Source organism: Prionailurus bengalensis, chromosome A3, assembly GCF_016509475.1.
Source record: "Prionailurus bengalensis isolate Pbe53 chromosome A3, Fcat_Pben_1.1_paternal_pri, whole genome shotgun sequence".
Lineage (NCBI taxonomy): Eukaryota > Metazoa > Chordata > Mammalia > Carnivora > Felidae > Prionailurus > Prionailurus bengalensis.
The window spans coordinates 34,613,426-34,627,750 of record NC_057354.1 but is presented as its reverse complement, the minus strand read 5'-3'; the positions used below and the strand labels follow the sequence as shown (position 1 = coordinate 34,627,750).

General features: G+C 37.7%; 1 protein-coding gene across 3 annotated transcripts in view; it reads right to left on the bottom strand.

Moving 5' to 3' along the window:
• Nucleotides 1-14,325, bottom strand: part of PLCB1 (phospholipase C beta 1) — a 702,259-nt gene that overhangs the window by 173,526 nt on the left and 514,408 nt on the right. For all 3 annotated transcript variants that reach the window (XM_043602867.1, XM_043602869.1, XM_043602868.1), the window contains exons 10-11: nucleotides 13,837-13,983; nucleotides 2,722-2,879 (exon numbers count right to left, since the gene is read on the bottom strand). In XM_043602867.1, coding sequence (XP_043458802.1) covers nucleotides 2,722-2,879; nucleotides 13,837-13,983 — 305 coding nt within the window. The remainder of the gene's footprint in view (nucleotides 1-2,721; nucleotides 2,880-13,836; nucleotides 13,984-14,325) is intronic.

Here is a 14,325-nt window from a genome sequence, read left to right as displayed (position 1 = left end):
AATAGCAAAGCCCAGTAGAGTTGTAGCCAAGTGAGTGACGGGGAAAGTGGTAATGGGGGATGGATCACACAGGATCTTGTCCCCCATTTCTCTTTTACCCTTTCTTACAATGTCACATATACAGTGGTTTCTGGAAAAGCAGCCTACCTACCAACAATCATGCAGAGCAGGCTGGGACTTATGGTGAGGCAAGTGGGGGCCTCAGGGCAAAATGTAAAGACACACTCATTGTTAGGTGACAAGTCTGCATGTACATGACACTGAGAGCAAATGCTTCCTTAAATTTTGCATGTGAGGTACCTCATGAGTCTCACCCCAGTACTACCTAGTCCTTATTCAGAGAATTCCTGCTCTGTATATTTGTGTACAAAACAGGTTGGCATCTCTACTACCCACAGCCATACTAGCCTACCCACCACCCACCCACCCACATCTCAGCAAGATTAATCTATCCTGCAAATGCGCATTAGCAGGAAGCAGGGCTGGACAAACCAGCCACCAGGGAGATGAGTTTCCCGCTCTCTTTGGTCATTCCCCAACCCCAACTCTGGCAGGCAGAGAGAAGAAGCAGTATTCTGGGCTAGATTTTGTTTTCTAGTTTCTGTATCTGTCAGAAAATGTGTGGATGTGTTTACTTCCAGAGACCACGAAGAGATGTCCAATAAGCCCATGATTCTGGGGTTACAGATGTGACTGAAGAACCACTTGTATAGACAGGTACATAGGGAGAGCCACTCTAAGCCAACTTAATGGCTGAGATCAAGAGGCCAATGCTCTACATAAAATAAACATGATTTAAAATGTGCTTGGTGTTTATCTACCTCCCCATCCTGGAACTCAATGAACCTTGAGGATTATAAATTTTTAAGAGTATATAATTGCTCCCCATATGGACTCTGAGGGGACTGTGGGCAGGGTGGTGGTGGGAGGGCCCTCCTGTAGTGGTTCAGTGCAGTGACTAAGGCCTTCATCCCTTAGCACAGCAAAGGCTCCATTAGGATGTGTTGTCTCCATTCCCAGGATTATGTCCATCCATCAACAGACACATGAGCCCAAATTGCACTCACTGTGCACCAGGGTCATCTGTCCCCCAATTTTCTCAAAGGGCCCAACAAGGTTAGGATTGGATCTTAGAGAGCTGACAAAGGACAATGGCAGAAGCTGGGAGAGTGGGGGATTATGGAGATGAAACAAAAACCCATTGATTTTTCTATTAAAACCAAGAGAACCTAAGAGTTCTCCCTTTCAGGAGCAGATACAAATTTAAAGATTTGATCAGAATTAAGGTCACTCTCATATTAAACTTTGTTGTAAAATTTAGTGAAGGGTGCTATTTATTTCTAACTATTGTATTGTAGCCTAAGTTTAAGAAATCATGAAAAGTCAAATTCCCTAGACACATCATAGCAAACATATTTTAAGGTGCTAATGATATCAATTCTGAATGCATTTTTTTACTGTCAAATATGATACCTTTGATTAGTAAATCCATTTGTCTCAATCAAAACCTGGATATCCCTTGAAAATCTTGCTTCTCTTTTGCTACTCTCTTTCAAGTGATAGCTGTTTATTTTCTCACATCCCAGGTGTCCTGGGGCTAGACACTGGAGAGTGAGTTTTTTGCTTTTTTGTTGTTGTTGTTTTTGCCCCCAATGCTACTTTTGAGTTTCCAGTTCTCATAAGACAGCCCAACCAGCTTTTACCATTTCCTCTCTTGTGCCATCTGCTGAGCTCTCTCTCATTCAGCAAAGACTTTGGCAAATGCTTCACTGCCTTCTTCGTCCAAAGCTTTGTCACCAATCTTAGTGACATTAACATATAATTCATCCAACATTTTGGTGTCTCAGCACACTGACCTCCCCGTTCTCAATGGCCTTGTCCCCATTCTTCCTTAGCTAGCCACATATTTGCACTGTTTCCTTGGTTGCTTAGGGCAAGGGTTAGTGACCCAGACTCAGTTCTGCCCTGAGACCCAGTTAATGCAGGCATGGGGCTCATGCCTTGGGAGTTGTGCCTTAGAGGTTGTCTTCTGGCCCTTCTTTTCTGGTTCACTTCCAAAGAGGTGAGAAGCCTGAGTCAGTAAAAAAACACATGTCCCCTACAGTCCATATACCCTTTTCCCAGATGGTTCTCTGGGTACCTAGGACCCCAGATTTTGTCCACCCAAATGATTCCAAGCTCCTGGGGATGGCTCTTTGTAGGGGATGTGAACATAACTTGGATAATTTGGCTTCTGTGCCCATATGCATGAATATTAGGCCCTTTATGATGTAGGATGGAGCCCTGTGTGGAAAGAGAAGGGGGATGACCAAACATACCCTCATTCCTGCTAATAAGAATGGCTGAAGTTCCTTATAAAATACAGCTGTAGTCTTGCTTTCTAGATAGGATTTATTACGATACACAATCACAGGATTATTTCTGCTTATTGACAGCACCCAATCTATAGCAAAACCTTACTTTCTTGAATCCTCACCCAAATCATCTAATATAAGCCCAAATCCTGTAAGTCTTCTCTATGGCAGTACTTCTGAGACACCACAGTTCTCCATGACATGATGCTAATTACCCATAAATACACTGCTAAATTTTAGCCTCTGAAATTGCAATTAAGTCCATGGGCTTAATTGTAACCACTGGGACTTTCTACCTTAGGAGGCTTTATCCAAAAGGGTTTAGGTCTCTCTAGCTTCTTCTGTTTGAAATATTCATTCACTCTACCTTGAAGGATATTTCAGTTGTCATGGTGAACCCATGGGTGATGACTGGTTCCTCTTCTGCAGTCCGTCCTTTCCAGCAGTCCAACTCCACACAGCGACAACCAGACAGGAGCACTTGGCGATACATCTCAACAGAGGAATTTCCAGCCAACTGGCCAGCTGTAAAACACCAACAAAATGATACTTAGACTCCTACAAAGCAAGGAAGACATTGGTGGCTTCCTAGACAATCTTTTCAACAGTGGGAGAACAAGGAGTTCAACAACTTGTGTGGTTATTCTCAACCTTCTGCCTCAACATACTGTAAGGTAGTGGCATAATACCAAATGTAATTGTGGCTCCCTAGCAATCATTTTAGGGAAGAGAGAATAGAAGGAGGAGAGCATTGGAACAATAACAATAACTGCTTACCAAGTGCCAAGTGTAGTTCTTCAGATTTTACATGTATTACTACATTTAATCTTCATAAAAACCTCTCTTGTATAACTACCTTTATTTTTTAAATATTTATTTTCAGATAATGAAAATGGCAGAGAGCAGGATTATAACTTCACAACTCAATCATTTAAGTCTGAATCTTTAAGGCTATTCTGTTGTATAAATCAACCTTTCTGTCATGTTTGTCCAAGTCAAAAATGTTTAGAAAAGCTAAGCATTCTCTTTTCAAAAGTGAAATGAGTTTGTAGGAATAAATTCAAATTTAACAAAACAAGTGCAAAAGGTTTTCTCTAATAATGATAAAGCATTAATAATAAAATAATTAAAGAAGACCTTAAATGCAAAGATAGTCCATGTTCATGGAACAGAAGACTCAACATTGCTAAGATAGCACTAGAACCCAAATTTATTTACAAGGTCAATTCCTATTGAACTCCTACTTGGTTTCTTACATAAATTGACAGGCTGATCCTGCAATTTCTATGGAAATGTAAAGGACCCCAAATGGCCAAAAATCAGAACAAAGTTTGAGGACATACATTTCCCGATTTCAAAACTTACTTGCAAAACTCCAATAATCAAGGCAGTATGTTGATGGCATAAGAATAGACATAGATCAATGGAATAAAACTGAGAGTACAGAAATAAACCTTCACATTTATCCTCAAATTGACTTACAACAAGGGTGCCACAACAATTCATTGCAGAAAGCATCATATTTTCAAGTAATGGTGCTAGGACAACTGGAGAGACATGTGTAAAATAATGAAGTTAATCCAACCCATCTCACATCATATAAAAAAATTAACTCTAAGTGGATTAAGCTCCTAAATATAAGCGATCATACTATAAAACTCCTAGAAAAAAACCATAAGGCTAAAACTTTGTGACCTGGATTAGGCAATGGTTTTGTAGATATGATGCTAAAGCACAAACAACAAAGAAAAAAATACATATACTTCATCAAAATTTAAAACCTTCGTGAACAGAACTGAAATACTCTAGTAAAGTGATAAGAATTGTAATAATCAAGGCACTTGAGAAGTCTGAGGGCAGGAGTGGAAGCCAAACTATTCCTATTTCATTTAAGTAGTTATTGGAAGTACTTACTTCTTGATAAGTTTTTTTTTGAAAATTTTTAATGTTTATTCATTTTTGAGAGAGAGAAAGAGAGAGAGGGAGAGAGAGAGAGCGCTTATGCATGAGTCGGGGAGGGACAGAGAAAGAGGGAGACAGAATCCAAAGCTGACTCCAGGTTCTGAGCTGTCAGCACAGAGCCTGATGCGGGGCTTGAACTCAGGAACCACGAGATCATGACCCGAGCTGAAGTCCGATGCTCAACCTACTGAGCCACCCAGGGGCCCCTTGATAAGTTATTTTTTAAAAAATTAATAATAAATAACTTTTGAGACAGGCCGACCATCAACACACAATGGAAGCTTTGGTTTTCCACATTAAATATTTTCCCTGATTTCTACTCTATAAGTCTCCACCATTTTTTAAATAGTTAAAAAATGACAAACTGATGAAAACAGTCAAAATAACTTTGAAATAGACAAGATCTGCCTAGGGAAAACATACAGGACAAAGAAAATGGGATAAGCCTGTTGGCTTAATTTTATTTTTATATGCATGTCACAACACCCAAACATCAGCATAACAAAAGGATGACAGTCTTGAATTCTATAGAGTTCTAGTAAATGCATGAAAGGCTGATTAAGTAGGTTTTCATAATCACTTTTCTCTGCTGGAAAAATAGGGCATTTTAAACACACAAATGTCTTTGTGAAGGAAGAAATGCTGACAAAATATTCTGGAAAGTTCCTGATGCTAGATAATCAATTTGCCATTTATAATTGCCTGAAAGTTTATTGTAATAAAGGTTTTGCTGCATTAAAAAATGGGGGTGGGCAGTGACAGTGAAGGAGAAAAGATAGTTATTTATATGATTTTTAAGCTTAAGGGAGGCTACTTTAGCTAAAGAAAGTGAAGAATGCAAATAATTATTGGATAACTCATTAAAAATGCTAGCTCCTGCAGAAAATGGTATGTTATTAAAGAGTAGAGAAGATTTTCTTGTGTGCTATCTAGAAAATTGTTTAAATGTATTACTGACTATCCAATACCATTACACAATGTGCAGGTTCTGAGTCTATTTCATGAACAGTTCACTGAGTGTTACTAACTTCAGGAGGGAACTTCCCATGGATACATAAACTAGATAAGATTTAATGGTAGACTCTAGTAGATAAATACCTCAGTCACACTAAAGCTTTCTGTCATAAAAGTTTCAAAAAATTTCTAGAAACATTTCTTTGGATTTGCATGCAAAAAATTTTTTTTTATCACTGAAAGAACAAATTAGCTGGTATTTGATGTATTTTTTGAATGTTAATCAGTTAATGTTTCTAAAGACCTGGTAAGGTATGGGGTTGCGTTTGTGAGATGCAGAGGAATCTGAAGAAAAAAAAACACCAAATAATGGAAGATGAGAGAGAGAGAGAGAGAGAGAGAGAGAGAGAGAGAGAGAGTATATGTGTCTATGTTATGTTTATTCCCCAACAACCTAAGCCCAGAAGAATCCTTCAAAGGTCAACTTGTTCAATCTTAAAATGAATAGTCTTTATTAGAAATGGAAGCCTCCCAAAGAAAGCATATTTTTAGAAAATTCACACTTACCCATAATTGTTCTATTCCTTGGAATGCATTTTAGGTTCCCTGTGTGTTTTCCTTCATTTATGGAGATTTTTCTTCCAAATATGTATATTAACATTCTCCATTATTTCATCTTTTTCTGCCTAAATCCTCAAAGCTAGTTTATTTTTCTTCCCTAACATTCCTAACTCCTCATTATTATATCCCACCACCCATTTTATTTCCATTTGATTACATCCAATAAAATATAGCTTCTGGGCCAGGGGATTGCCTGGGGTTGGGATTAATGATATGTCATGAGTCACTCAACCCTTGTTATTTCTGTAACTAGTATCTGACATCATCTCTGCCTAGCTGTGAATACCCTCTGGAGTATACTCCAAGCCCATTATTGAACTGGAGAGCTGAAGCTCCATCTCAGTTCAATTCATAATACTGCCCCAAGTCATAGCTCTGTAACTTCTCACTTGGCTGCATTCATTTTGGTCAGCTGGCTACATTCACTTGTGCTTTGTCTAGGATTACTCAAGGCATCCATGGATTGAAGAGATCAGAAAATGGAAAATAACAATCCTTCTATTAACATAGCCTTCTGAGAAATTGTCTATGTTTATAGTTATCATTATGTATTGTCTTCTTTTCAACCTCTATGGCAAAAAATTTCCAGAATGTGATGCATTTGTTAATTCAGTGCCCTTCTTCCATAAATATGATCTCTTTCTATAAATGGAGACAGGAACCATTTCGCCTTTTGCTTTCAATGCTGTGTCAGCCGTTCAAGTCACCTAATTCCACAGTTACAGTTAAGAAAACTGTCCAAAATATAAATTCTATGTTATTCATCTTGACCATTTCTAAGGGCATCCGTTTGATCTGATGTCTCTCCCAAAGTGTCTGCCTCTTGCCCCAGGGAGACCATGAAACTGTCTTCAACATGAACCCAATTGTGACAAGATGGCTTAGGTGAGAAAGTGGGGAAGCAACTTGCAGCATATGCCTTACTGATTATAGAAGCTTCACCATTAGGGTCTGTGCACGTTCTCAAACATGTTCTCTATGAGAGGCAAATACTGGTTCCTGGGGATGCACAAAGGACCCTCGACATGTTCCTTACCCCTACCCATCTGGGCAGGTAGGCAAGTACAAATAATGGAGAAGTTCTTAAGTGCCAGAGAGTTTAATTCTCACCCCAATCTTACACTCACACCCAGTTGCCCTTTCTTTCTCTTCTTTCTCTTTCTTCTTGCCAACAGAATATTCTATTTAGGTTCTGGTATGCTTCACGGTCCCCTCCTCAGCCCTGGGGTAAATCTTAATTCTTCCTAATCATTCACAATACTTCTGTGGTCCACGTTAGTGGTTAATGTAGGCATTGCTATGTGGTGTATAACTCTGGGCTGTATCTAATACAGCATAAAGGAAAGTCTACTGGGTAGGGGCGGGAGACCTCACTCCCACAAAGGGCCATAAGACAGACCTTTGACCTGTGCCCCATGTGGATCTTATTTCATAGGGAGGCAATGCTCAGGGTGAATAGGGATCTTGCAACCATAAGGAGAGCAAAAAGATAGAAAGTGGGTCTCTGATGACATCAGTGAGTTTCTAATTTAATCAACCCTCAACTACTCTGCTTCTGGACTTTTTGCTGTGATTGGTAATAAATTCCTTAACATTCAAGCCATTAAGTAATTAGTATCTTATTACTAATGGCCAAAAATACTTTGGCTGTTTCAATTTATCTTCATTTTACAAATGAAGAAACTAAGGTTTAGAAGAGCTAATTTACTTAAAGGGAGATTTAAATGCAGTCTATTTATTTGCTAAACATGATCTTTTTCCATTCTGCCACCAACTTTCATAGGTTTGTGTGTGCTTTAAACCAAAAATAAATTACAAAAGGTTACACATGGTAAGGGTTAAAAGAGTAAGAGATGGAAAAGCAGAGAGTAACACTCAGTCTGGGCTGGTAGTGGATAAATGACAAGGGTAAATCATTTCTAGAACTTTTTTGCAGCTCAGAGCATATATGTGAGGAGTTGAATAATTATTTGATACATTCAATCAGGTGTTTTAATTCATTGGAAGATAACTAAAACCTCAAATCTAATGTGTGTGTGTGTGTGTGTGTTTTAAGCTGAACGGAGATGTTAATTTTTCAGAGACATAACACTTTTCTTGTCCATGAATATGGAGCCATTATCTCCCAAATCGATTAGAGTACAGATTTATGAAGAGCTGAAAAAGTATAGGTTGAAATGAGTGCATACTGTTCTGAGAGAATTTTGTTTTGAGCCATAAGGGTGGGTTCCTCAAGGAAAAATAATAATTTAAAACATAATCACTACTTGATGTACTGCCAAGACTATCCAAAACCCCATGAAAAATGACCATCATAATTAAAAACCAACTCATTCTGTTGATGTGCATACACTTCTTTCAATGATCCCATTTATTTTTCCTTCTGGGCATCCTGATGGTCAACAGAAGGGCAATAATGAATAACGAAATAGACATAATAATAATAATAATAATGCATTTCTAAATTGATTGGCTTTCATATTGTACATTTAACTTTTATAGTTCCTTTGAATGCTCAAAATACAACATTCCAAATATCAAAATTCTCTTTATTTGAATTTAGACCAGCATTCTCAGGAATACTAGTTCTTAATGTGCTCAAGAAAATAAGTAAGGTGGTGACAGTGGGGGAACAGGGTTGATCATAACCTTAATGATTGTGCACCTGTAAGCTTTTTTCCCATATGTTCAAAACGTACTGTAATAGGTGCCAACCTTTGTTTGTACCTAGCATTTCTAAAACTCATTTGAATAGGAAAACTCCTTTTTCCACCAAATACCCTTTATATGAAATAACATTTCTATAGAAAAAGTTTCTACTTGTTCTGGAAATGCCTATAAAGTATAAGATCTCATTTCCTAGGTATTGATTTTAACATTTAATTGGATTTTATTGGGTTTTACTTTGGTTTTAACTTTATTTTGTAATATTCTTAATTGGCTTTGGGAAGTTTGAATTTCTGTATCATCAATGTTTATATCTTACCCAAAGGCCTCTGGGACAGTTCTACATTAGGTTTATCTATAATTAAAGTGAGGATACTAATAATATCATATGAAGGAAAACCAAATTCTCAAAAGAGAATTTCAGACAAAACATCCAGAGCCTGTATTAGAATTTATATGTAGATTTTTTTGTTAACTATGGGGAATCTTCCTTAATTCACCTGTAGGAAAATGAAAGACTTTTACTGGTATTGGGATAAAGGAACATAGCAAATATGTGGATTTATATAATGCAAACCTCAGTAAAATAATGTACAGCTCAGAAAAGTAAGCAAGACACAAAAAACCTGTAAAGATCATAACATGGTTTCACATAGATAACATAGCTTTAAAATCTGAATATTCGAAAATATGGGAATTCTAATACTACTTTGGAAATTAAATAATTGGCAAGAGACCTGGTTTACTTGGTCAGAAATCCTGTATATCAGATGGTGGTGACCTGAGACCTTTGTACTGCAATTTGGAGACAGCTCTTTGAATTCTTTTTTTTTTTAATGTTTTAATGTTTATTTTTGAGAGACAAAGAGAGACAGGGCATGAGCAAGGGAGGAGCAGAGAGAGAGGGAGACACAGAAGCTGAAGCACCTCCAAGCTCTGAGCTGTCAGCACATACCCCAACGCGGGGCTCAAACTCATGAGATCATGACCCGAGCCGAAGTTGGGACACTTAACTGACTGAGCCATCCAGGTGCCCCTGAATTCTTTCTTCATCAAAAAGTAGAGTGGACCCTTCTCTCTCTTAGTAGCTGAAAGCTTCAACTTCTGATAACTATCAACCATTAATTTGCTGACACTCAAAAACCAAGCCAACACAACGAAGCCAAATTCTCTACCGCATCTGTACCTACCAAGGTATTCAGAGGTAGGGCAAATGAGTGACTCTGGAAGAAATTCAGTAGACTAAAAATCCTTGGTGAAATGCAGTTAAAAAACATCCACAAAAAGGAATTACAGAGAAAAACTGAACAGTATTTTGTAGTTTTATAGTTCCTATTGATACTGAACAATTTTCTTGGAGCTATTATTTTGTTGTTAGTAAAATAAGTGAATTAATTACGTAAATTTCATAGGTATCAAGATTGCTAAAGGAAGCACAGTTATAGAATCAGGAATTTAAATAAATTGGAAGATAGGAATGAAGATATTTATATGAACTGGCACAGTTCATAAACAAATGTATCTTTTCTTACTTTGTTCACTGAAATGGTCCAGAGACAATGTTCCATAGTGCAGGGTTCAAATTGCTGTTACCCAATTTTTTTTTTCCACTAAAAGGAACCAGAGGTCATTCAGGGGAAAAGTCTGATTTCCACGTGTAGTGCAGAAAGGAACAAAGTAAGCCTGGAAGATCTTGATGTGCCAGAAAGCAAGGACATTTTCAAAGATCAATGGGTTGTGTCAAGAGAATATAGAAACCAGCCTAAGAAATGTTTCCATTGACCAAAGCTGAGACAATTCGACTATCAAAAAGAGAACAATGGCTGTGGTTGGTGAATCTACATAAAATTTAAAAACCATAAGTCCATAAAGATAAGCAGAAAGAGAAATTAATGTCCTCGGAGAGAAGGTAAAAAGGATATAGACTATATCTAATCAGTCTTACTATTCCATCATTTTGCTACCATTGCCTCATTTATTATATGGCAAATAATATAGATACTAATGGATGTAAATACATCAGTTGAAAGGCACTTTTGGAGATAAGAAGGACTATTGGTAAAATTATTGCATACTGTGACTTCCAGGCAGATGAAACCACATATAATGTCCAAAATTTAACCGAATGTATATTTACATATTTTTAAGAATCTTGTAGTCTTAAATGCAAGATTCCATCATGTGTCAGTATTTATAGTTATATTTTTTAGGATGCTATCAAGTGAAAGATCTAGACTCTTTTTTTGTTTTAAATGATTATTTATTTTGAAAGAGAGAGAAGAGAGAGAGAGAGAACGTGAGCTGGAGAGGGACAGAAAGAGGGAGACAGAGAATTCACAGACTCCACACTGTTAGTGCAGAGCCTGATGTAGGGCTCGATCTCACAAACCCTGAGATCATGACCTGAGCTGCCATCAAATCAGACACTTAACTGACTGAGCCACCCAGGTGTCCCAAGATCTAGACTCTTAATTTGAGGTTCTATTGACCTCCTCAAACTTGGATGAGAAACCAAGATTACATCTTTAATCTAAAATTCTATGTTAAATTTAACAATCTCTTATAAATGCAGTACAAGCAGAACTGTGAAATTATAGATATTTTCACATCCTATTCCATTATTGCAAATAGTCACATCATATTATTTATACTAATTTTTAAATTGTGCTCATTGAAATACATATTATTTTATCACAAATTTGTTTTTTAATATTTGGTAAAAATATTTCATTGGAAATTATCTCCTTAATCCTATATACTTTATTTTATGCACTTAATACTACTCTTACAAGAGTCCATAAACTTCACCAGAATGACAAATTGGTCACTGGTACCAAATAGGATTAAGAATCCCCTGAGAAGATAACAAATTAAAAGTATTTTGACACTCTTCCCAAGGAGGACTATGGTCTATGTTTTCTCCCTTTTAATCTGTGTAGGTTTGTGACTGTTTTAACAAATAAGAAAGTGACAGCACAGAACTTCAGAGGTGATGTACAATAAGGCAGTTAAGCTTCCTCCTTGTTCTTTGGGACACTTGTTCTGGCAGCCATGACCTGCCATGTAAGAAGTCCACCTACCCTGGGGTGGCCATGCTGTGAGGAAGCCTAACCTACATGGTGAGGCTTCTTATAGGCAACTAGGTCAGGAGTCCTAACCGAGCTCAAGTTCCAGACACGATGGTGGGGAAGCATCCAGACCGTTCCAACACCCAACGTGTTCGCATTATCCCCAGGTATTTATTTGGCAGCTGGAGCTCAAGACACCAGGAACGAGAGACAAGCCATCTCTTCTGTGCCCTATCTGCATTCTTGACATACAGAATGAAGATGAAAATAATATGATGGGCGTTTTATGCCACTGAATTTTGAAGTGATTTGTTATGCAGCAAGAAATGACAAAAATAGAGTTTAGGATGAGCCAAACATGAATCTCATTACTTTTTGGCAGGAATCTCTCCTAGTAGATAATGTCAGTTGAAATAAAACAGGCTGAGAGTAGCCTGATAGCCACCCAGTTTTTATGAAGAACATACAAGTTGCAGTTCAACAGGCTAGAACTCAGACTATCTGGTTCTGATTAGATGCTCTCAGAGTATACAGAATAATCCTGGGACAGCCCACTCTAGCTGTCTGGAGGCTGCTTTGCTCTCTCTATAGAAGGGTCATTTCTATTCTAAGCCATTTTTTCACCAAGTGTGGGATACTGGGTCAATGCTGCATTTGATACCAATACAACATACATTTGTACTGGGATGGATGGATCTCCTTAAGGAGTTTAGATGAAAGAGCTGCTTATTTGCTGTATAACTGAATCCTGTAAAATTCTCTTGGACACCCATGAATAATGCCCCTGTCATTATGTTCGTAGCATCACTGGTCTACCCTGCAACACAAACCGCATGCCCCTAGACAATGAGCCATGGGCACATCAAAACCTCTCTCAAGGCATGGTGGGCATCTACAACTTATAAGTATCAAATGAGACCCCAGACTTCAGGTACGTTGTGGGTCTTAAGGTCTGGCTATCTTCTATTAATTTGGGTGAGGACTGTCTGAAGTAAGATAGTGATATGGCTTTTTAAAAAGCCTTTTTTTTTTAATTAAAAAAATTTTTTAAATGTTTATTTTTGAGACAGACAGAGAGAGAGATAAAGCTCGATCAGGGGAGGGGCAGAGATAAACCAGGCTCCAGGCTCTGACCTGTCAGCACAGAATCCCCCCACGAGGGGCTCAAACTCACAAGCTGTGAGATCATGACCTGAGCCAAAGTCAGATGCTTAACCAACTGAACCACCCAGGCACCCCTGAAAAGCCTTTATTTTTGTAACCAGTAGATTTTTTACAAAGTTTTTTCAAGGCTGGTATTTAGAAATCTGCCATATGGAAAGTATTCTTCAAGAAGTGTATTTTGATTATACAAATGTTTTTAGCTTTATTAAAATCTGTATTTATTAAAAATGTTAATTTTAAACTAAGTTGAGGTGATATATATATCTTTAATTTTTTTCTGTTTAATAATCTACTAAAAATATGGCAATGCTCAATTTAGGATCACATTTGGAAGCACATTTGTTTTTTCCTTCATTATTATAATATTTACAATGAAGTATAGATTGTCATTCAGGGGTAAATTTGTTTACATCTAAAGCCCCATTGCACCTTGAGCAAAATTAGCTATTTGCCTTGAAAGTAAATTATTTATGCTTTAGAAATTTTTCTGGGGCCCATGGGTGGCTCAGTCGGTTAGGCGTCTGACTCTTGGTTTCGACTCAGGTCATGATCTCCCAGTTTCGTGGAATCAGGCTCCGTATCAGACTCTGCGCTGGCAGCCCAGAGCCTGCTTAGGACTCTTTCTCCCTTTCTGCCCCTCCCCTATTTGCGCTGTTTCTCTCTCTCTCTAAAAATAAATACACTTAAAAAATCTTTTTAAATAAAAGAAATTTGCTGTATATGAAAAGAGTCCAGAGAACTAGGTAGTATTGCCAATGGTTTGAAGTCCACTAAAGAAGGAAGTCAAATCCACAAAAATTCCATTGGCCCAAAGATATTAGACAGGATACATTTTAGAAGACTTAAAAACAGGAAAAGATATGTTGTGAAGAAATGATATTCCTCTTACAGGCAGAGCCTCTGGTCCTGGAAGTCAGTTCTCAGAGGCATCTTACATCCAGGAAATGAAAGAAAACACGCCTTCCCTTCTGATCAACAGAAAGTAGAGGTTGATGAAATTTGGTGAGATTGGCTAAAGTCATTGTCAAAGAACTGTGAATTCATACCTGTGAGGTAGGTGTTGTGTGAGGAATTGATGAAATAGTGAGAAAGGGGCTGAGACATATCTTCATTCAAATCCAGTTTCTCAGGCGAAACGACTCCATTTTCTTCTCCACTCAGATAGCGCATAAAGCCATCCACTGATATCTGTCCTGGAGGAAATGAAGAGTTAAGAAGAATGTGAATGTGTTCTTTTTATGGGTTGCTGGTATCATGGTGCTTTAACTTTTTTTTTTTCCAGAAAACTCTGGTAGCATCCAAGGTAGAAGACAGTAGGCACAATTGCATTTTAGCATGGATAACAGTCATCAAGTATTATGTCATTGCACTACAATTATCTCCCAATGCCACAGATAATAGAGAAAAAGGTACTTACATGAGTCTCACTGACTTTCAGAGGATTTAAATACCTAAACACCAATCTTTTGTTCTTAAATTAAAAATGGTTATCAACTTTATGAATGGACATCAAAATGTTATGAGTGCTTCTCTCT